Here is a 24,935-nt window from a genome sequence, read left to right on the forward strand (position 1 = left end):
TAAATCATTTATCTTATTAATAGAGTATCTTTCCCAAAGCTTGAAGTAGTCTGAGTTCCTCCATTAAGACATTTGATTTGATAACATTAATTTTTAAAGAAGCAATTTTAATATTTGAATGTTATCTTAGTTTTTTTATATCTATTTTATTACCACTAGGTGGAGCCCTGTACATACAATTCAAGAAGGCATTTCTGAAAGATGATTTACTTGTTTAAATGCTGTAAGCCTGATACATCAGATGGTCAAATAGTGTATAACTCATATTTCAACATTTTGCTTTGGGATGGAAGATTAGATATAATGAAGATAGAAAATGTGTACTTAAAAGAATTTTTAAGCTATGCTTTTAAGACATATACATTGTTTCTATGCATTCCTACTTGCTAAAATTAAAATATGTAAATTAAATCTCTTAGTGTAGCATAGTCCATCTTTATTTTCTGTTCACATGAAATTTTTAAGTCATCTCTTCTTTTAAAATTGATTTTACATCTGCATTTTGGCATGATTAGCATTACATTTTGGTGGAAGTAAGGCTTTATTGTGCTAAGCTTTTGGAAGGGAAGACTGAACTTTCTTACATTGAAGTTATATGTATAGTTGACACTTGAACAATGCAGCGGTTAGGGGTCATGGACTCCCTGTGCAGTTGGAAATCTGCATATAATTTTTGATTCCCCAAAGACTTAACTACAGTAGCCTACTGTTGACCAGAAGCCTTAAGATGCCATAAACAGTCAATTAACACATATTTTGTATGTTATGTGTATTATATACTGTATTCTTGCAATCAAGTAAACTAGAGAAAAGAAAATGTTAAGAAAGTTTCAAGGAAGAGACAATACATTTACAGTACTGTACTGTATTGAAAAAAAAAAAAAACCGCGTATAAGTGTACCCATGCAGTTCAAACTGTTGTCCAAGGTTCAGCTGTATATGGAGCACTAATTTACAACCTTAGTGGATGTGGGATAGTGGGATGTGGGATACCAGCTTTCTGGTTTTGCCATATGTCTGTGTGTATTTATAGGATTTGATTAGGCTTGCCAGTAGACATTATAGCATTCTGAGGGACATTTTAAAAGCAGAAAAATTCCTTAAAATTGTATATTGCTTGGAAGTTTAGAACAGTAATGTATTTGGCACATTAGTAATTAGATGGATAAAACTGTTAACTGACTTAAGGTTCAAAGATTGAATAGTGCTGAATGGTATTTCCTTTCTTGTCCTGCAGATCAAAATTTCAAAGAATAATGATTGTCATTCAAAGACAAGAAAAAATAGATTTTTTGGAGCCTTTGGCTGAGGTTAGACAAGTACAGGGCCCTTAGTTTTCTCTACGTATTTTGCTCCTCTTTATTTTGTTGCATTTGTAATTTTAACAATTAGCTATGCCTCAGTTCTCATCCTTTTTTTCTGTCCATTGGATGATTTCACCTGATGGGTGCAACAGTGCACATCAGGGATTCCCTATTGAGTCATTCTCAATTGTTGATCTTCAAAGGTGATCTGGTTAGTTGCTATGCCCATAACTTCTCTGCATTCCATGCTGCTTATCACCATTTCTGATTGGAGAGTCTATGTGACATAATGGTTAAGAGCGCTGGCTTTGCGGGCGCCTGGGTGGCTCAGATGGTTAAGCGTCTGCCTTCAGCTCGGGTCATGATCCCGGGGTCCTGGGATTGAGTCCCACATTGGGCTCCCTGCTCAGCGGGGAGTCTGCTTCTCCCTCTGCCTCTGTCTTTCTCTGTCTCTCATGAATAAATAAATAAAATCTTTAAAAAAAAAAAAAAAAGCGCTGGCTTTGGAGTCAGGTAGACTTGGGGTTAAATCTTGGCCCTACTACTGTGTGACTTTGGACTTAGAGTATTCATGTTCCCAAACTGCATTTGTAAACTGGGATGCTAATAGAATCTACATTGTAAAGCTGTAGTGAATATTAATGAGGTAATGCATGCAAAGTACTTATTAGTAAGTACTTGGTTGTATGTTACAGTTTTATGTTTTTTTTCTTTTTTTTTTTATCTTCACCACATTAAGCGAGAAGCAGCAGATATGACTCCTCTTTAGTCAGTTCAGTCATTATGGGGAATTGTTGACAGGGAGTTGCACATCTTCTCTGCTTTCCATATCCTCCCTCCACTGTCTCTCCAAATTATCTCTATAATTAAACGTAGTCCCTTCAAAGAAAAGATGGATAATTCCTGCTGTGTATATGGTTTTAAGAAATACTTGGGGGGCGCCTGGGTGGCTCAGATAGTTAAGCGTCTGCCTTCGACTCAGGTCATGATCTCGGGGTCCTGGGATCGGGCCCCACATCGGGCTCCCCGCTTGGCAGGGAGCCTGCTTCTCCCTCTCCCTCTACTGTTCCCCCTGCTTGTGCTGTCTCGCTCTCTCTGTCAAATAAATAAATAAAATCTTAAAAAATAATAATAATTGGGAGAGGAATTGCTTTTGCTTTATTCCCTTTTCCAGTGTTCTTATGCATATCCACCCTTTCTCCTTCCCTATTTTTCTCTATTCACTCAGCTATTTATTGTTGGCTTTATTAGCAAATTCTCAGACTAGTTATTTCTAATATTACTTTTCATCAGAGTGGGTAGAGGGTTAAATCAACTACATGTATTAATTAATTCCATTTTGAGTGCTTGTGTCTGGCTCCTTAGATTTGTGCTGAGAAAGTCAGACCTAGGAACTTCCTAGGGTCCTTTTCAGGGCCAGATTCTATCTTGTGATGAATTTTGGATTCTGGCACTTGCTTGAGCCTTCAGTACATTTTAAAAAATGCAATTAATTCCTGTGGTTTAGAATGTTTCCTCATCTCTCCTTCTTTATTTCTGTGCACTCTGCTCAGAGTGATCTCATTGATATGGATTATGGATGACACGCGGTTATATCAGCTTGGGCTGCAGCTTGTACTTGTGTCTGTAACAGCGAGTGGTTATCGGGAGACTAAGACGTAGTAATAATAGGTGCATCATTCACAGTACTGATTCCTTAATATTATTTTTATTGGGCCTTGCAGTTCTATTTTAACAGCAGAAGGCATGGGATATAAATAGTTCACCCATTTCAGGCTTTGGTTTTCTATTAATGGGGGGTGAGTATTGCATATGTTCTGATACTGCTTTTCTTCATACTAATCACATCAGTTGAAAAAGAGGCATTCACCTGTGATGCTATACTAGATGCATTGGCAGTGTCTTGAATTACTATAAAATAGGAGTAGTTTTGTTTTTAAAACCCTGGAGAATAAATTAGAAAGACACACTGAAAGATGGACTTTAAGAACTTTCTAGAATAAAATAGACTTTTGGAAAAAATTATTGTTTTTCTTCTTTCTGTTATATATTATTACTACTTTTAAAAGAGAAAACAGTGTTGCTTTTGCACTGACAGAGTTGGACCATCTTTGGGGGGACATTGTAGTAGGGCAGTCCTGAAATATCTCTTAGATTTTTGCTACAGTGCTACTGCTGTAACAGAAAAAAAGAGTGGGCAATTCTTTTGGTATGTTCTGTTCACTACCTGGTTTTTTAAGAGCCAGATACATTTCAAACTTGTATTAAGATAGGTAAAAAAAAAATTTTAGAAATGCGTGTATATGTATATTACTTCAATACGTATTCATAGTTATGAAATAAAAATTTGTTTATAGCACACCAATGTCAGATAAACTTTCTCTTGCATGTGGATTTTCCTTCAGAATGTTTGTTTAATTAGGAATTCTTATTAAACGTATTAATTATAGGAAAAGCACAAGGGAAGCACAAAAGTACTTTGGGAATTCTAGTACTGCCTCATTCCCTCACTAACTAGACTACACTGAGCAAGCCATTTATTATCTCCATGCCTACTTCCTCACTTGTGAAAAGAGGGCAGTGATATTTTCTCTGGTGTAGTGTAAGAAATAAATGAAACATTAGATCTAAAAAAATGCAAAAGCCCCCATAACTCCTTTACCATGGAGTATTAGCCATATTTGATATTTGTGGCCACTACTTATTCAGCAGCCAATTCACTCATTTAATAAGGATTTGGTTGTCTTTTATGTACATAGTATGCTAGTAGCTAGTGTATATTGAGCACTTACCGTATGTCAGCTATTGCTAGGAATTTTTTATTTGTTTACTAATTTAATCCTTAAAACATTGTGATGTAGATACTGGTTTTTTTGTTTGTTTTTGTTTTGTTTGTTTTTAAAAGATTTTATTTATTTGTTTGACAGAGAGAGAGAGGGAGAGCACAAGCAGGGGCAGCAGCAGAGGGAGAGGGAGAAGCAGGCTTCCCGCTGAGCAGGGAGTCCGATACAGGGCTCCATCCCAGGACCCTGGGATCATGCCCAGAGCTGAAGGCAGACGCTTAACCGGCTGAGCTACCCAGGCGCCCCTAGATACTGTTTTTTTAATCCCTATTTTATTGTTGAGGGAGTTGAGATTTAGAGAAGTCAAGTGGCTTATCTGAGGTTGAACAGTTAGTGTCTTTTCTGATTCCATCTACCTATCCATCCGTTCATCCTTCCAATTATTCATCAATTATTTATAAAGCGTCTGCTATGTGATAAGTACTCTTCTGGGGCCGAGCATTCAGTGGGGGAACAAAACAGACAACTTACATTCCAGTGGGCAAAGGCAAAATAAATAAAAGTGTGAAATAGAGAGTATATTTGAGTTTATTCTACAGTGATAAGAGTGATGTGGTGATAAAGTAAACTCCTTTGTTAAGAAAAAAGCAGGGAAGGGAATTGTGGAATTGTGTGTGTGTGTGTGTTTATAGTATAGATACTGTAGTCAGAAAGGGCCTCATCAAGAAGGGGATAAAAGACCTGAAGGGAGGCATTCCACGTGTACGAAGTATGATTGAGGTAGAGGAAATAGCATGTGTAAAGCATAGGGCAGGAAAGTGCTTGGTGTGTTTCAGGAACCATAAGGAGGCCAGTGTTGCTGGCATAGAATAAGTAAAGTGGAGAGTATTAGGAAGTGAGGTCAGTGAGATAATATGGGGCAAAATTATATAGGGATTTATGGGCTGCTGAGAAATAGGGTTTGGAGCAGAAGAGAGACATGGGATCTGATTTATCTTTTAATGGGATCATTCTGTCTACTGTGTTGAGAACAGACTGAAGGGAAGCAGGGGTGAAATCAAGGAGACTGATCAGAAAGCAGTTGGTAACATTCTAGGCAAGATGATGGTGACTTAGTCCAGGGTGGCACCAGTAGAGGTTGTAAGATGTGGTTGGATTTGCTGGATTATTTTGGTGGGGAGAGTGAGAGAAAGTGAACTGTCATGGGTGATTTCAAGGTTTTTTACCAGAGCACCTAGAAGAATGGGGTTTACTGAAATGGAGGAAGACTGTGAGAGGAGCAGGTTTGAAGAAGGTAAGAAATCATTTTGGACATATTTGAGATGCTTATCAGATACCCAGTTGGAGAAATATATGAGTTTGAAGTTCAGGGGAGAGTTGGGACTGGAAACATAAATTTGGGAGGTGTCAGTGTTCTTATGGAATATACAACTCCAAATCTGGATGAGATTGAGAGAGTAGTACAGCTAGAAAAGAGAAGATGTCCAAGATCAGAGCCTAGTTCTAGCTCAGCTCTTAAAGGCCCACATTTTTAATAATTGCTATCCAATATCGCTGTCTCTGGTATTATAATAGGTACTCACTAAAAACCTGTAACATGGAGGCTGCCCTCAAGAAGCTTATGGTTGATAGGAAGAAACAAAATATAGGACATATATTTGAAAGGTTTAAATTACAGTGCAAAGTATAGTATATGATTACGTGTCACAATGAGTGGAAAGGACTGTGAATTTACCTGTTCTGCTTATGAAGAGATTACTTTGCATGGAAATGATTGACAGAGTCCTGTTGGAGGAAATGGGAATTGAACTAAATCTCAAACAATGGGCAACAGATTGGGGTGGCACATTTTTGGGAGGTCCCCAAGACTACCGTCAAGTTCAGAATTTACTACCATCAAGTTCAGAATTTAGAAAGCTGTTATATTCACAGTTGCTGTTTGTTACAGCAAAAGAATATGGATTAAAATTAACATTAGGAAAAGGCATATAAGGCAGGGTCAGGAGAGTTCAAAGCAGGGTCTTCCAGTAGTCCTTTCCCGGTGGTCATGTAGACAGCACTTACTTCTCCCAGCAATGATGTGTGGCAACAGTCATGGAGTATTGCCAACCAGGGTAACTCACCTAAGCCATGGTGTCCAGGTTTTTCCTGGGGGTTGGTCACATAGATATGGCTGACTGTCGTGAGTTGCTTACCCTTAGGCTGTAGACTCTCTGGAGCTGCTATAATGTGGCCGAGGACCCCCATCCACTGTAAATCACATGTAAAGCACATTGCTAACTTAGGTTATTTGGCATTGCCCAAGGCCCCCAAGTAAACAAAGACAACAATCAGGTAGAACATTCCCAAGGCTTACCTCCCAGGAGCTGGGGGCAAGGGCCAAACCTTTCTTTGGGCAAGGTCAAACCTTTTCTGAATGGTGGTTGGCAGGGAGGGTAATGCCCCCTATGTGGACATAGCATGAGCTGAGATACAGTAGAAATGTGTACACCATATTTAGAGAACACTGTGGTGACTGCAGGATGGCCTTGCGCTTGAGAATATGAACTCTGGAGCCAGACTACCAGGATTCATATCTCATCTGTCCCTTGCTAGTGTGGAAGTTATAGCAGTTACATAATCTGTAACATCTGTAAAGCAAGGGTAATAATAATACCTACTTTATAGACTTATTGTGAGGATTAAAAAATTAATATATAAAATGCACTTAGAACATGTCCTGACACAGTAAGTACTGTAGAAATCAGGATTTTGTTCATCATTCTTTATAATCATTCACTCAGTGATTCTTTTTTGAGCACTAGTATGTTAAAGACTCATGTCCTGAGACTCAGACCTTTATTTCCTGATATCTAGACAGTTTCCAGGTATCTAGAGGGTTTGTGGCTCATTTAATAATAACATGTTCAAAAGAAATTAAATCATTTTTCATACAAAAGATTTCTACTAATGACAGTACTATCAATCCAGTTTTATTTTAAGATTTTCAACCCTTGCGGGTGCCTGGCTAACCCACTCAGTTAAGCGTCCAACTCTTAGTTTCAGCTCAGGTTGTGAGATCGAGGCTTGCATCAGCCTCGGCACTCAGCGTGGAGTCTGCTTGAGATTCTCTCTCTCCCTCTCCCCCCACCATTTGTGCTCTCGCTCTCTGAAATAAATAAATAAATCTTTAAAAAAAAGATTATCAGCTGTTGCTATGAAGTTAAAACTTGTATTCAACTGGCAATCAAAGAACTTAATTTGTAGAGAAGTGTTGATCCCTAGTTATATTAAGTGGGATTCATTGTGATGCCTCTGCATTTATTCTGTTGCCTCAGCTATTACTTGAAGATGGCATGCTATGTAATTTGGCCTGTGGTATCAGTGTTAGAAATGATACCTTTCTAAAGAAAAGGTTTATCATAATATGCTGCTGCTTGAGGGCTCGCACTTGTAGAATTGCACTCCCTTCTGCCCTGCCATCTTTTTTTTTTTTAATATATCAGTCACAGTTACATTTTTTCCCCTTCTCTTTGGACCATGATAAGCTTCAGAGTAGTGACTTTGGGAGCAGGGTAATTTAGAGTGAAGTGACCTTTACACTGGAGAAGTAATTTGCATGTAAGAGATAGGAAGGTGTTTTTTAGGTGTGTTACAGGCTTGCTTACTTTAAACCATTTAACTTATGCTCTGAAGTAACTGTAATTTAATGTTGGTACTATATCATATTATGATGAATAGCTTTATATTTAAAAGTCATATTCACAGACTTAAATCTGGGTATCAGAATTAAGTAATTCTTGAAATGTATGAATGTCTCCTTAATATACTGATTACAAAGCAACAAAAAATTATTAGCCGTTGCAAAGAAGGGGCTTAATAAAGAATAAATTTTGGTGAACTGGGAAGTTAATGTTAGTTTTCTTTTTTGTGTACATTCAGGTCTGTGTATGATGACCAACCAAATGCACACAAGAAGTTTATGGAAAAGTTAGATGCTTGTATCCGTAATCATGACAAGGAAATTGAAAAGATGTGTAATTTTCATCATCAGGGTTTTGTAGATGCTATTACAGAGCTCCTTAAAGTAAGGACTGATGCAGAAAAACTGAAGGTAAGAAATATTTTAAAATTCTCTTTATTTTTGCTCTCCTTAGTCAAGTATTAGTTTGTAGTGCATATGTACAAATCATTATTAAATGTACTATTTTCAAGAAGTGAATTAGTGTGTATATTTGGAAATGCTCTTTAGCTCTATTAACATAGTTGTCATGCTAATGACAGAAGTAATCTCTTTTTTGTAAAACAAGTAATGCATTGACTTAACAGGATTTCTTTCCATGCAGGGAAATGAACTAAAAAAATTCATACAAAGGAAGGCCTCATTTGCAGTTTTAGAATTTTAAAAATTGCAATTAGTACAATAATGATAAAAAGCTATTCTCTAAAAATTAAAAAAAACTATAAGTGCTTGTGTTTTCAAAATTATTTAATAATATTGAAACTTTTTTTTAGTTTAATAATAAAGCACAATTTTTTAAAAGAAAGTTGGTCTATATTTTCTGCCACACAGCAAAAATATTTATTAAATGAGACCTGGATTTGTTCAGTCAGAATACAAAGTATTTAGTTATAAGAATTGGCCTATTTATCTTTCTTTACATTTGGAGAATTTAGCAGATAAAATGACCCTGGTTCACTAAAGGTTATGATTAGAAAACCATTATATAAAGGATATTCAGATAACAAGAGACCAAATACAGCATCAATGAGGTCACTGAGCATCTTTGTTCAGAAATTAATGAGATTTTTAATAAACTAGAATGTGCTTCCTTACTATGATGACCTAATGAGTCACTTAATATGTGGGAAAATTTGAGGTTGAGCTTTGTCTGCACCTGCAGCATTAAAATGTTGCTGTGGATTGAAATTTCCGTGTTTGATGTTAATCAACCACCCAGTGTTTGCATTCAGCAAAGTATGAATGTTTAATTACCATAAAATGCAATCACTATTTCGTACAGACAATGAATGGCACATAGACCTCATTGAAGTTATCAAAAAGGGACCAGTGGTCAATTGGGTCAGTGATTTGAATTGTTTGACAGACTTAGAGAAGCAAGTAAAGTTCAAAAATCTAGATTAAATTTGAGAAGTTTGCCACAGAATCTGTTAAAAAGAACTGTCATAAGTAATTGAAGTTAACAAAAGCCCTTTTCAATCAAGAGTTCAAGTTCAAGCTGTAGAGTTAATTTGAATTTGCATTTCTTTGTTCTAAGTTTCTCATGAAGCATGATCTGATTACAAGGGTGAGCAGTTATATCAGGGCAGTTTTATGCATATTTGTCTAATTAAGGTGAAATTATTTTTAAGGTGCAAGTTACTGATACCAACCGAAGATTTCAAGATGCTGGAAAGGAGGTGAGAATACAATACATTTCTTGCATACTTAATATGTGGATGCAGTTTAACTGTTTGCTTAAAAATATGAACATTTCTTCTTTTCTAAGGTGATAGTCCAAACAGAAGATATTATTCGATGTAGAATTCAGCAGAGGAACATTACAACGGTAGTAGAAAAATTGCAGTTGTGCCTTCCAGGTGAGTTAAACTTGTCTATAATTTAATGCTTGGCTTGGTAAAATTATAATTTAATGATAGCATATGGTCATTATTCATTATGCAAATTATAGATTATTTGGTGATTGCCCCCAAAAGCTCATGGTTATCTTTCTTATCTATTTAGCCCTTGAATTTTCATGGTTTTCTTATCTTATAAAGTTTTGTTTGATGATCTGTCACATCAGGTTCCTAGAACAACCTGTACCTCTCCCATTTCCTTCCTGCCTGGTTTGTCCGTGGTCCCTCACCCCCCTCTCACTGCTTTTTTGTTTTTCCTCAGAATACTTTCCCATGGAGGGGAGTGTCTTTTGATTACATTTCCTTACCTTTTCCTAATTTGCCTAATTTTTTACCTCTAGTTTTCCACTGTTTTCTGTTTGTCACTTAAGCAGGTTGGTTTTGCTTTGCTCACAGTCTCGTTTTGCTGATAAAGTAAAAAAACATCCTAAAGTGCTAGGTCTTTTCCCTTCTTTGGTCTTGCCTTACTCCTGTATTTTGGAAAAACTGACTTTTTTGGTTTCTGAGTTTTTGATCTCTCTCTTATGGCTAAAATATTACTGGGACATCAAATAAATTCTGAAGAAACTCACCAATATTTTCTTTCCCTTTATGTATCCCGTTCAAACAAAAGGAAGCCAAAACGTATGTCATCTTTTTCTTCATATAGTAAGCTGAATCCATCTTAGTGTCCAATTTTTTAAATTTATTTTTTTAGGAAGGACCCTGAACCTCCATGTCCAGGGGAATAGAATGAGATGCTTTGTATAATATTTATATAATGTAAATTTAGCTTAGAACACAAATTGTATGTTAAAATTGTCAGCAGATTTTATTAACTAAAAAACATTGTTTTCTGACTTTGTGAGAATAACTTTTCTTTTTTTTTTAGAATCACTGAAATTCTATTCAGTTTTATCTCTGGTCCCTGGATATTTGCACATTAACTTTGAGTAAATAAAATGTCTGCCTATTATGTTTCAAGGTTGAGAAACCTACTTTCTTATAGTAATGTTTAATAATACCTCTTTGCCACCATGAGTTACACTGAAGTAGCCATGAAGACAGTCTCTAAGTTTGATTGCTTTGTCCCTGAATGGTAATAAGCCTAAAAAATTGGGGACTGGTGGAATGAGAAAGAGCTGAATTCAGCTTATTCCCCTGGGGGGGCGGGGTTGGAATAGAGAAATAAAGGGAAGTAGAGGTTAGACTTTTGTTACTGCTACTGTCTTTGCTTTCAAGGCTGGACAGGCAATCTGAGTTCATGTAAACATTGTGTTCCTAATAGCCACATTGAGAACTGCTTCCTTTCCTCCATCTAGCCTTCTATCAAATTATCCACTTGGAAATACTTTTTTCTGTCAGCCATTATGGTAGATATTGGAAATATAAAGTTGAAAATGACACAGTCCAAGCTCTGAAGGATCCTACAATTTAATGTGAATAAAGATAAATGAGCTATTTATTATTATATAATTGCCTAACTCTTCCTTGGATTAGAAGGGGTATGAGAAGATATAAGAAGTCATAGGGTAACATCAAAAACTAATGATGTAATGTATGGTGATTAACATAACATAATAAAATAAAAACAAAAACAAAAAAAAAGTCATAGGGTAAACAGTGCATTTTCCTGGTACATTAGTTTTACTTGATTATTTTTGAGGAGAGCATTACTTTTATATGGAAATAAGATAGATATGAAAGTTACATAAATTATTGAGCTAAAACTGGAGACTTTAAAGAAAGTTTATACTTAAGCAGCAGTTTTAGGCTTTTTCCCAGGTTATGTGTTTACTCTAATGCTTTGGTTGGAAAATGCGAGAAATACTGCATTACAGTATAGGGGCTGTGATAGAGATATACATAGGGTTCACAGGGTTAGGGTAGTTCACTATTGCCACCATTGTAGCTTTATGGTTTTCAGACAAGTGAACTAAATATCTTCTGTAAACTTGAAGACCCTTGGGAAGTAGCCAAAATAGACAGCCTGGAAACAAGTGTTGTGTGTCTCTCCCGATCTGTGAAAATATGAGCTGGCTTGATGAGCCAATGATAATTTACTCACTTTATACTTTGAAATTCTCCTAAGGATGAATAGTAATCTACATAGTTGCATTAAAACCTTTTTGGTGGCAGTGTGTCATCTTGCTGAAGCTTGTAACAATTCTATTGAATAATTGCATTTCTGAGTCTATAATACAAATGATAAAACGAAGTTGCTTTGTTATGTTTATGGTTTTATTATAATTTAATCTCTGTAAACTTTTGAGGTTTTTTTTTTCTTTGTCAGTTTGGTGTAAAATTTTATTTAGTGAGTTATAACACAGTTGTGTTTGGTATATTTTGGGTATATGTATTTTATTTGATATATTGAATCAAAATTAATCAGTCTCACTTACTCAACTTTGTCTCTTGAATAACTAAAGTCCAAACTTCAATTCCACTACAGGGAAGAGATATTATTAAGTTTCTGAATATGATTAATTGTTAGTAGGTTAATGTTTCAATTATAGGTATCAGCATATGAAAGTGTTCCAAATTCCAGATAATGTCTTCATATATATAATGTAATGTTCAATCTATGAGGACATTAAAATGTTTTTATTTACTCAATGTATAAAATTTTATTTGAAAATATAAGCCTGAATTAAAGTATAGAGAAAATTAATGAATTTATAATAGGTTCTTTCCTGCTTTAATTTTTTCATCTAAATTTTGAAAGCTAAAATAAGTTATATTTTTTAATGCAGTGCTGGAAATGTACAGTAAGCTAAAAGAACAGATGAGTGCAAAAAGGTGAGTTGGTTTCTTTCCTGTTTTTGATAAGAATCTTTTATTTTTCTATTAAAGAAAGCATGGATAAACTTACTATAAATTATAGTGAGACATGCGAACTTTTGCTTTCTACCTTTATTCTTTTTTCATGCAGTTTGCCCATCAGAATGATCTAATAAAGCAATTCTTAGCCATTTATTTGTGGATCCTTGTCCTTTATAAGTGAAATCAAAGATTAATGATATTGTTGAAGGACAAATAGACAACTGAACAGGAATGAAAAAATATTGATTAGCTTCCATGTGAACATTGCTTATAATCAAAGACTAAGTGTGTATAGTGGGACCACAGTGAAAGCAGTATGGGTAGTTAAATTTTGACAATCTGAGCTACTGTAGATCATGTTCGGTTTTATAACATAAATGAACACATGACAAATGGAAAATCATTTGAAGTAGTTTATTGATTATCATTAGATGTAATGTTTAAAATGTTTTAAAGATGAACAATTTTAAAGTAATATAGAAAAATCAGAATAAATGAGAATATTTGGAATAGGGAAATAATGATTTCCTCTTAGTTTATTAATAATTGCTTAATTATCACAGTACATTATGTACAAATCTATACTCAAAGATCTGTGTATGTCCTGCTTTATAGTGCTAAACATTGAATTTTATTGGCGTTTACCAATTCGTACTAATTAGTAGTTATTTTCTCCTTCTTAATACACAAACCATAAACTATCCTGAAAGTCTTTTATTTATGTATATATATGTATGTATGTGTATATATATATTCTCTTTTTCTACCAAAGTTGTACATCCTTATATTTTAAAGATCTAGATAATATAGTTCTATGTATTTATTGCAGAAAAACAGGCATCATCGTCCCTGCTTTCCATTCACCATTCCTTCTTGCTAAGGGCAAAAACTTTTACCTCCTTTAAGGCATTATTTTTGTATTTACATTTATGTCTTTAAATAACTAACTTTTAATGTTTCTTCACTATTTTCCAGTTTGGAGCATTATATATTTTTTCAGTAACATCTGATATTTATATTCAGATTTCCCCATTTATGCCCCAGATGTCTTGTATCTTCATTTCCTCCCTGAAACATTGGTTGATATGTACTTTTTTGTCCCTTTAATCTAGAACAGTCTTCCTGCCTTTCTTTGTTTTTCATGAAAGGGTCCAGGGTCAGTTGTCTTGTCGACCAGGACATTTTGTATTTATTTAATTATTTTCTCATGATTAGATTCAGATGAACTGTTTTTGGTATGAGTATGACGTAAGTGATATTGTATCACTGTATGAAATCAAAACGCATATACTGTTAGATTGTCTCTAGGTTATGCTAAATTTGATCATTTGATTAAGAGGATGTCTATCAGATCACTTGAAAAAGTATCTTTTTCTCTTTGCAATTACTAAATAATCTGTGGGGTGATAATTTGAGTCCTGTTTCCTTAACAACCTTTCACTCATTGGTTTTAGGATTCTTGCTTTAGATTTAAAATTTTTTTTTATTTTTAAGTAATCTCCATACCCAAGGTGGGGCTCGATCTCATAACCCCAAGATCAAGAGTCACATGTTCCTCTGTCCTCTGACTGAGCCAGCCAGGTGCCCCTCTTGCTTTAATCAGCTATTATATTTGGGGTTACAAAATGGTGAATTTATAATTCTGTCGTTCCTTTGACATTTATTAGCTGTCTTTCTTAATATAAAGAAGAGCTTTTCTTTTTTTAAGCTCTTCCTTTTTATTTCCCTTTTCTTTTTATCTTCTTTTTCTGATTATCACTATAGATTCATGGATTTTTTTTTTTTTAATAAGTGTGTTATAATCTGTTTTTCATTATTCTTTTTTATGCTCAAATTTTACTACATTTGGTTAGGGGAACCCCTGAAGCCAATTTCTGTGTCCTCATTTGTCGTTGAGTACTTTCTTGGTTATCACACAATAATATGTTCCACGCTCACATTGTACTTTTCTTGCCCTAGACCTAGAAATAGCCATTTTCCAAGGTACCCTAGCTCCTTTTAGTAATGGTATTTAGAAACAGACCTGCTTGCTAGGTGGGCTTACTAATAACTCCCACCCCAGACACTTCTCTCATGCCCTCTAGCCTTCCAGGGTTGTAACTGAGAAGTTTGAAGCCATTCTAATTTCTCATCTTTAGTTTGTAACCTACCTTTTTTTCTGTTATAGAATCTTTTCTTGTTGTGGTCTGTAATTTCCTGATGATGTGCTTTGATATGGGCCTGTTTACTTCCATTGTGTTGGGTACTTGGTGAACCTGTCTGGAATTTAATCTGGAAACCGTTCTTTGATCTGATAATGTCTTTAAGATCTAGGAACTTTTTTTGAATTATTTATTTCTTTCTGTTTACTTGATTCCAGTACAGATAGTGATGTTTAATCTTCTAGACTGGTCCTCTGATTTTCTTTTCTCTTTAACAATTTTTATTTTTTTGACTCCTTGCTCTGCTTTTAGGATATTTCTTTATTTTTATCTTCCTAAAATAATGCTGATTTTATTTCACTTCTGCTCTCCGATTTTTAATTTCTAAGAACTTTTTTGACCTCCAAATACTTCTTTTCCTTCATTTTCTTTTTTTTTTTAAGGTAACTGTTCTTGATTTACTGTTAAGAGTATTTTGTCTTCACCTCCGTGAGATTTTAGATGTATGTATTTATGTATCTCCTTGCATATAGTTTGTTTGCACTAAGTTTTCCCCCCAGTTTTTATTTATTTATTTATTTATTTTTACTCTCTGACTTTGTTGGTAGGGGTGTTTCTCAGATGTCAGGTAATTCCTTGGTTGACTACTCATATTTAAGTGGTAGTGGACATAAGACGCCGATTGGAAGCTCTAGGTATGTGGGTGGGACTTGTTGATTGTGAGTTTATCTAGCTGGGCTGTTTAGTTGGTGAGGCTTTGGTGTTAATATCTGGAGGTATTTCTTCTGGGGCTGCTCAGATTCCCTAGAGGAGACTTCTCCTGTCTCCCGTCTCCTGTCTGGAAGGTAAAGACCTGACTGCCAGCATTCTGGGATCTGAATTGGGGAAGAGGGCATTTAGTATATATTTAGGCTCTACTAATCCTCTTGTTTTCAGATCAGTACTATTGCCTTCAACCTTGGGTGGTCTCCCCACCCTATTCAGAGATTATCTGTTTTAGTCTCTTTAGTATTTTGCCAAAATGGGGAATGATTGTTGCTCAGATGACTGGAGTGGAGTTTGCTGCTTAAAAAGATTATCAACCAATATTCCTTACTTTAGCCCTCCTTTCACTCTCATTTCCATAAGTAGTGGGATTCCTATCAATTCTTGACATTTTAGATACTCTAGAGAATAAGTTTATTCTTGGTTTCTCAACTATTGGCTTAGAATTCAGTTTTCTCGGATCTGCTGAGTTTTTTTTTTTTTTTTTTTTTTTTTTACCACATATCCGTCAGCTTTCCACATTCTAAAATTTTAATTTTACTGTTCTCTCTTCTCCTTTTCTCTTCATCTGTGTAGGCTTATGCTTTTAAAGAAAAATCTCATGTTATTTTATTGGAGTTTCAAGGAGTCAAGGTTAAAAAGCATGGTTAGGCTGCCGTCGCACTAAATATTTAGGACCCCACTTCTGGTGCTCTGCCATATTTTTGTTAAGATAAATATTCATATGGGGTAATAAAATGAAGGGCATGGGCAGATGTTATTCCTGGTGATCATTAGAGGTTGCAAATTAGCAACCCACAGAGTCAAACTGGCCCACAGGTATATTTGGTTTGACTTGTAAAATGTAAAAAAAAAATGTTTTTTGTTAGTTAATATCACTTCACATTTGTTAAAATATCTGGATTTATATTCCACTGATTGCCAAATCTGAATCTCGAATCTCAAGCTTGGTTTTGACATCTCTGATTCTTGTTGAATCTTTTCACATGGACATTCCACTATCTCAAGTTAACATGTCTGAAACAGGCTTAAAATCTTTGCTTATTTCAGGGATTGGCCCCTTTTCTGTCAAATGTGTTGTAAAATATTTACTCTGTGGTGCAGTTTTTTATTTTTTATTTGCTTAGCAATTTTTTAGACCCAAATACACAAATCATAAGTCTGTAGCTCCATGAATTTTTAAAAAGCGAATACACCTTTATAACCACCAAGATCAAGATTTGAACATTATTTCTATCCCAAAAGCTTTTCTCATACTCTCTTCTGATCATTACCACCCAAACAAGATACAGAACATTTCCATCACTGCTTTATGCCCCTTCTCAGTCGATTCTTCCTTCCCTCCACAGATAACCATATTCTGATTTCTATCACATGTTCTCAGAATTTATATAAATGGAATCATAGAATGTATTTATTTTTCTTGTCTAGTATCTTTCACTCCAAATGTTTTGAGATTCATCTATGTTATTGCAAATACGAATTGTTTCTTTTCATTGCTGAGTAGTATTCAGTTCTAAGAAGTTTTTTATCTGTTTACCAGTTGGTGGGTATTTGGATTGTTTTCAGTTTGGAGGTATTATGAGTAAGGCTGTCATAAAATTAGCAGACAAGTCTTTCTGTAGGCAGATGTTTATATTTCTCTTTAATATATGTGTAGGAGTAGAATTGCTGGGGTATGGTGTAGATGTAGGCTGCCTTTTATAAGAGAACATTAAATAGTTTTCCAAAATGGTTGTACCATTTTATACTCCCATTGGCAATGAGAATTTTAGATACTACACATCCTTTGCCAACATTCAGTATTGTCATTCTGTTCTAGTTGAACCATTTTGGTACATGTAAAATGGTGGTTCCAATCTGCATTTCTCTGGTGACTGATGTTGAGGGCCTTTTCATTTGCTATTTGGTCATTTGTGTATTTTCTTTTGTAAAATGTCTGTCCAAGTCCTTTGCTTATAATTTTAGGTTTAGAGACACATTGAGCAGAAAATACAGAGTTCTCATATACCTTCCTCTCCTTACAGTTTCATGCATGAGTATAATACATTTCTTACAGTTCATGAACCAATATTGACATGTTGTTAACTCCAAAGTTTTCAGTAGGGTTCACTCTTTTGTGTTGTACAGAGGGTTTTGACAAATGCATAATGTCATATCTACCATGACAGTATCATACAGAATAGCTTCGCTGCCTAAAAAATCCCTTGTGCTTCGTCTCTTTCCCCATCCCTTCCCCTCCCACCTCAACCACTGCCAATCACTGACCTTTTTACTGTTTCTATAGTTCTGCCTTTTTCAGAATGTCCTGTAGTTGGGATCATACAGTATATGTCATATTCAGACTAGCTTGTTCACTTAGCAATATGCATTTAAGGTTCCTCCATGTCTTTTTGTGGCTTGATAGCTCATTTCTTTTTATTGATGAATAATATTGCATTATATGGTTGTACCACAGTTTATCCATTCACCTGTTGAAGGACATCTTGGTTGCTTCTAATTTCTGGCAATTATGAATAATGCAGCTGTAAACATTTGTGTTCAGGTTTTTGTGTGGAATAACTTTTTAATTCATTTAGATAAATACCTAGTGGTACAGTTGCTAGATCATACAGAAAGACTATATTTAGCTTTTTTTTCTTTTTAAGATTTTATTTATTTGTCAGAGAGAGAGAGAGCGCGCACAAGCAGGGGAAGGGGCAGGCAGAGGGAGAAGTAGGCTCCCTGCTGAGTGAGGGGCCCAATACAGGACTCGATGCCAGGACCCTGGGATCATGACCCAAGCTGAAGGCAGACCTGTAACCGAATGAGCCACCCAGGCATCCCTGGAAAGACTATATTTAGCTTTATAACAAACAGCCAAATTGTCTACCAAAGTGGTTTTACTATTTTACACTCTCAGCAATAATAATGAATGAACGTTCTGTTGCTCCACACCCTCACCAGGATTTGGTATTGTCACCGTTTTGGATTTTAGCCATTCTAATAGATGTAGGTAAGATCTCACTTTAATTTGCAATTTCCTATTGGTATGTGATGTTGAGCATTTTCTCATATGCTTATTTGCTATCTGTATATCTTCTTTGGTGAGCTATCTCTTCAGATATTTTGTATGCTTTTAAATTTGGCTGGTGGTTTTCTTACTGCTGACTTTTAAGTGTTTTTTGTATAGTTTATATACTAGTTCTTTATCAGTTATATGTTTTGAAAATATCTTCTCCCATTCTGTGGCTTGTCTTTTCATTCTCTTAACAGTGTCTTTTTAGAACAGAAAATTATTAATTTTAACGAAGTCCAGCTTACTAGTTTTTTCCCATAGATCATGCTTTGGTGGTGTTTCTGAAAATTCATTGCCAAACCCAAGGTCATTTAGATTTTCTCCTATGTTAATTTCTAGAGTTTTGTGTTTTACATTTATGTCTGTGACCCATTATGAGTTAATTTTTGTGAAATCCATTCATGAATATGGAATATCTGTCCATTTATTTAGATTTTCTTTGATTTCTTTCATCAGTTATGTGCTTTTCTTCGTATAGATCTTGTATGTATTTAGTTAGATTTATACATAATTTGTTTTTTGGTGCTAAAGTAAATGGTATTGTGTTTTTAATTTCAAATCCCAGTTGTTTCTTGCTGGTTTACAGAAAGGCGATTGACTTTGGTATGTTAACCTGGTATTCTTCAACCTTGCCATCATCACTTACTGTTCTGGGTGTTTTTTTAGTTGATTCTTTGGGATTTTCTTTTCTTTTCTTTTTTTTTTTAAAGATTTTATTTATTTGACAGAGAGAGACACAGTGAGAGAGGGTACACAAGCAGGGGGAGTGGGAAAGGGAGAAGCAGGCTTCCCGCTGAGCAGGGAGCCTGATGCGGGGCTTGATCTCAGGACCCTGAGATCACAACCTGAGCCAAAGGCAGACGCTTAACGACAGAGCCACCCAGGTGCCCCTATTCTTTGGGATTTTCTACATAGATAATAATGTCATCTGCAGACAAGCCTTTTCTTTCTTTCTTCCCAGTATGATTACCTTTTATTTCTTTTTCTTGTCTTATTGGATTAGCAATGAATATCAGTATGATGGTTAAATTAGAGTGATGATGAGGAACATCCTTGCCTGTTTCTGATCTCGTGGGGAAAAGCATTGTGTTTCTCATCATTAAGTATGATGTTAGTTTTATATGATTTTTATTCTTTTAAATTTGTTGATGTGTGTTTTATAGCCCAGAATATGGTCTATATTGGTGAATTTTCTATGTGAGCTTGAAAAGAATATATATTCTGTTGTTGGATGAAAAGTATTCTATAAATGTCAGTTAAATCCAGTTGATTGATGGCACTCTTCAGTTCAACCATATTCTTTTTTTTTTTTTTTTTTAAAGATTTTATTTATTTATTTGACAGAGACACAGCAAGAAAGGAAACACAAGCCGGGGGAGTGGGAGAGGGAGAAACAGGTTTCCCACTGAGCAGGGAGCCGGACGTGGGGCTCAATCTCAGAACTGTGGGTTCATGACCTGAGCCAAAGGCAGACGCTTAACGAATGAGCCACCCAGGCGCCCCAGTTCAAGCATATTCTTAACTGAATTTCTGCCTGCTGGATCTGTCAGTTACTGTTAGAGGAGTTTTGAAGTCTTCAACTATATTAGTGAATTTGTCTGTTTTCCTTGCCGTTCTATCAGTTTTTGCCTCACATATTTTGATACTCTGTTATTAGTCACATACACATTAAGGATTGTTATGTCTTTTTAGAGATTAATTATTTTATCATTATATAATGCTTTTCTTTATCTCTCATAACTTTCCTTGCTCTGAAGTCTGCTTTATCTGAAATTAAAATAGCTACTCCAGCTTTTGATTGGTGTTAGCATAGTATATTTTCTCCATCCCTTAACTTTTAATCTCTCTGTTATGTTTAAAGTGGTTCCTTTTATACAACATATAGTTGGGTCTTGTGTTTGTTCTCCACCCAGAATCTTAGAACTTCTATAAGAAAATGTAGGAAGATATTTTCACATTACCTGGGGTAAGCAAAAATATTTTTTAGAAGGATCACAAAAAGCTACTATGCAGAATTGGAAATTGTGGACCTCAAATAAAAAATTTTATTCATCAGAATACACTTTTAAGAAAATTGATAGGCAAGGAGAAAACATATGTGAGATTTTTTTCTGACAGGACTCATAACCACAATATATAAAGAACTTTTACAAATTAATAAAAAGGAAAAAGAAAGAATAAAAATAAGGAACTTACAGTTTCTGATCTCACATGTAAAGAGCTTTGAAGCAATCACTCCTGTCTTTACAACAAGAAGAGAGCTAATCAAACTGAAAATAAAAAACCTTTTTTTAAAGAAGATTTTTTTTATTTATTTGTCAGAAAGAGAGAGCACAAGCAGAGGGAGCAGCAGGCAGAGGGAGAAGCAAGCTCCCTGCTGAGGAAGGAGTCTGATGTGGGACTCGATCCCAGGACCCTGGGGTCATGACCTGAACCACAGGCAGATGCTTAACCAATTGAGCAACCCAGGTGTCCCTAAAAAACCTTTTTTAGAGCCATTGGAGAAATGAGGTCGTAGGGCAATCTGCTGCCCCTGGAATTGGAGAGACAGGCAAATAGAGACTATCACAGTTTACTGAGAGCAGAAGCCACTGCTGGACCTTGATAGGAATACTTAAAGGTGATTGAGCGTACTGGCTTCAGAGATAAAAAAAATTCCTGGGGGTACAGGAAGTCCACCACTCTTCTTATGAATTTTAGCATCAGGAGCCCTACCAGATTCTCAGAATGAAGATCACAGAAAAATACCAACAGAGAAAGAAAAAAGTAATCAGTTTGAAATAAGCCCAGAGTGCTATATTCTTAGCAAAGCCAGCTGGCAAAATTTTGATATGAATCCCATTACTTTTACAGATGTTGAGCTATTAAGACTTTATTTCTTCTTGAGTCAGTTTTCTTATCTTATGTTTTGTCAAGGACTTGGACCACTTTATCTGAGTTGTTGAATTTATTGGTATAAACTTATTTATAATATTGTCCTATCATCCTTTTAATGTCTGTAGGACCTGTAGTAATGTTCATCTTTGTCAGTCCCAATATTAGTAATTTGTGGTTTTATTCCCTTGATTTATGTGACAGGAGGCTTATCAATTTTATGGATATTTTCAAAGATCTAATATTTGAGTTTGTTCTTTGATTTCTATCTTTATTTTTATTTATTTATTTTTACTTTTCAAAAATTATTTTTTACTTCACAATATATAATGTACATCTTTTCATGCAAATGGGTGAGATTCATGATTGAAAAAGGGAAACTTGCAGCTTGTGGGCAGGGAAAACCCAATTTTATGCCAGTTACAAGTGAATCACCTAGAATAAAGCCACGCGAAAAGTTATAATTGATGGGGAAAGGTATATGAGAAAATACAACCTTCAGGTGGCAATACTTATATCAGGCAAAACAGAATTAAAGGCCGAACACATTAAATAGGATAAGGACGGTTCCGTCTCGCCTTCCAATGCATAACCATCAATTTGTTGTGTACTCTTTTCATTTCTTCCATCTCCTCTGCTACCTTTATCATCTCCTCATTGCTTAAATTTTTGCCATGTATGTCCCCTCTAAATTGTGGGTGAGAGCGAGCCAGCCTCTCTTTAAAGCTTCCTTCTTCTAGCTTATGTTTTCCCACTCCACAAGGAGGCTGCTCCATGGGAGGGCTCTCTTCAAAAAGGTCCCTTCTAGAAAGGCGCTCCTGAGGAGGGCGCTCCTCAGACACCAGCATCTCAGGAAGGAGCTCAGGAAGGAGCCCGGGAAGGAGCTCCTCGGGAAAGAACTCCTCCTCTGAGGACTGCTCCTCGGAAGATGGTTCCTCTGGAGACTGCTTTTCAGGAGAGTGCTCCACAGGAGGCTGCTCGTCCTCCGTCTTGGGTGCGCTCTGTGGCTGTTCTTCATTTTCTTTTCAGGATTTTTCCATGTTCAGGATGGTCTGGACCTCTTCTGGCGGTTTGCTCTAGGCGTCCTCTCCTCAAGGCGCACCGCTGTGACCTGCAGACCTGCAGACTTCCTTCTGCTCTTCCCCTCAACCAAAGGGCAGGAGGCAGACCGTGTCTGGACAGGCAAAAAGGCTGTTTTTATTTTTATTATTTGCATTGTTATACTTGGGATTTTATTTGTTCTTTTTCTGTTTTCATAAAGTAGAAATTTAGAACAGTGATTTTATGCCTTTTTTTAAAAATTTTCAATCATTTATTGAAATGATTTGAGCAGTAAATATGCTGTGAAATAAGTGAATTTTAATTTAAAATGACTATAATTTCCCCTCAAAATGACTATAATTTCCTAGACATCAGTATATCAATGGAAGGAACAAACAAACAAAAGCTATAATGAAACTCAACTTCTATTGAAACATTTTCTCTAGGATAGGAAAATCAGTATATTTTAAAAAGCTTAAGTTGTACCCAAATACTATATATGTCACAATTGACTCTAAAATGACAAAAAAAATATTTCGGTTGTTTTTTTAGGCTTTTAAAAACATTTATTTATTTAAGTAATCTCTACACCTAACATGGGGCTTGAACTTACAACCCCGCGATCAGGAGTCACATGCTCTTCCAGCTGAGCCAGCCATATGCCTTTCTTTGGTATTACAAACATTTAAAGTTATAATTTTCCTCTGAGAACTACTTTAGGTGCAGTTTTGAAATGTTTTTATTATCTTTTAGTTTAAAATATTTTATTTTCCTTTTTTTTAAGATTTTATTTATTTGAGAGAAAGAGAGAGTGCAAGAATGGGGAGAGGAGCAGAGAGAGAGAGACAAGCAGACTTGCACTGAGCCTGATATGGGGCTTGATCCTATGCCCAGAGATCATGACCTGAGCTGAAATCAAGAGTCAGGTGCTTAACTGACTGAGCTACCCAGCTGCTCCTTAATTTTCCTTTTTTTAAAGGTTTGGTTTATTTACAAGTATATTCAATTTTCAAATATTTGGGGGACTTTTAGGATATGTTATAATCTTCATTATTAATTTCTAGTTTGATACTCTTGGATGAGTGAACATACTTTGTAGGAATTCAGACCTTTGACATTTATTGAGAATTGTTTAGTGACCCAGCATATCATCTGTCTTGGTGAATATTTCATGTGTACTTGAAGAGACTGTGTATTTTGCAGTTGTGGCTTTAGTGTTCTAGAAATACCAGTTAGGTCATGTTAGTGTTAGAGCAGTTCAGATTTTCTTTCTCCTTAGTGTTTTTTTTGCTGGCCAGTTCTATCAGGGGTAAGAGAGGGATGTAACGTTTTCTCCTCTTGTAGTTTGTCTACTTTCCCTTTAGTTCTTTAAATTTTCTTCTATATATTTCAAAGCTCTGTTATTAGATGCATTCATATTTATGATTGTTTCATATTCTTACTAACGTTGTGTCATGAAATGTCCTTCTGTATCTTTGGTAATATTCTGCGTCCTGAATTCAACTTTGCTGGTATTGATGTAGTCATTTTAGTTATTCTAGCTGGATGTTTCATGGTATATCTTTGACATCCTTTTACTTTTAACCCTACTCTTTATATTTAAAGTGTGTTTCTTATCAACAGCATATAGTTGGGTCTTACTTTTTTTCATCCAGTGGGCAATCTCTACTTTGCAAATGGCATTTTAGACCATTTTTTTTTAACTTTTAAAAAGATTTATTTATTTATTTTAGAGAGAGAAAGTGGGAGAGGGGCAGTTGGAGAGGGAGAGAGAGAATCACAAGCAGACTCCCCACTGAGTGCAGAGCCCACATGGGGCTCAATCCCACGAATCTGAGATCATGACCTGAGCTGAAACCAGAAGCTGGATGCCCAACCAAATGAGTCACCCAGGCACCCCTAGACCATTTATATTTACGTAATTATTATTATGGTTGACTTTTCAATTAATTATCTTCTATTTGTCTGATGTATTTTTTCTTTCCTTCCTTTTCATGATTGATGTTTTGTTTTGGTATATATATATTTATCTCTAACTCTATTCACTTACTAGGTATATATCTTTGTTTAACCTTTTATTGTCTACTCTAGAGAGCACAGTATGCATTTTTAACTCACCACAGCTGACTCAAATAATGTTATTTTTTTTTTTAAAGATTTTATTTATTTATTTGACAGAGAGAGAGACAATGAGAGAGGGAACACAAGCAGGGGGAGTGGGAGAGGGAGAAGCAGGCCTCCCGCGGAGCAGGGAACCCGATGCAGGGCTCGATCCCAGGACCCTGGGATCATGACCCGAGCCGAAGGCAGACGCTTAACGCCTGAGCCACCCAGGCGCCCCTCAAATAATGTTATTATACTTCATCAACAATATAAGAAACTTAAGACAATTGTACTTATTCCCATCTTGTTTGTTGTGTTTTTGTTTTAATATAATTTACTTGTAATACACACACACACACACATAATTAAAACAGATTCTTTTATACTTATCCACTTAATCTTTCTGTTGCTCTTTTTTCCTTTTTTTGCAGATCCAAGGTTCTAA

The 24,935-nt window shown here is 35.5% G+C and overlaps 2 protein-coding genes across 5 annotated transcripts in view; one reads left to right on the plus strand and one right to left on the minus strand.

Moving 5' to 3' along the window:
- Positions 1-24,935, plus strand: part of EXOC6 (exocyst complex component 6) — a 228,803-nt gene that overhangs the window by 42,956 nt on the left and 160,912 nt on the right. For all 4 annotated transcript variants that reach the window (XM_044916552.1, XM_021700179.2, XM_044916550.1 and 1 more), the window contains exons 2-5: positions 8,009-8,180; positions 9,440-9,487; positions 9,577-9,667; positions 12,439-12,484. In XM_044916552.1, coding sequence (XP_044772487.1) covers positions 8,009-8,180; positions 9,440-9,487; positions 9,577-9,667; positions 12,439-12,484 — 357 coding nt within the window. The remainder of the gene's footprint in view (positions 1-8,008; positions 8,181-9,439; positions 9,488-9,576; positions 9,668-12,438; positions 12,485-24,935) is intronic.
- LOC110589642 (transcription elongation factor A protein-like 1) lies at positions 21,848-22,386 on the minus strand. The gene is given in 1 exon segment (XM_021700178.1): positions 21,848-22,386. A coding segment is annotated over 1 exon segment (492 nt). The 3' UTR covers positions 21,848-21,894.

The sequence above is a fragment of the Neomonachus schauinslandi genome, chromosome 6, assembly GCF_002201575.2.
Source record: "Neomonachus schauinslandi chromosome 6, ASM220157v2, whole genome shotgun sequence".
Taxonomy (NCBI): Eukaryota; Metazoa; Chordata; class Mammalia; order Carnivora; family Phocidae; genus Neomonachus; species Neomonachus schauinslandi.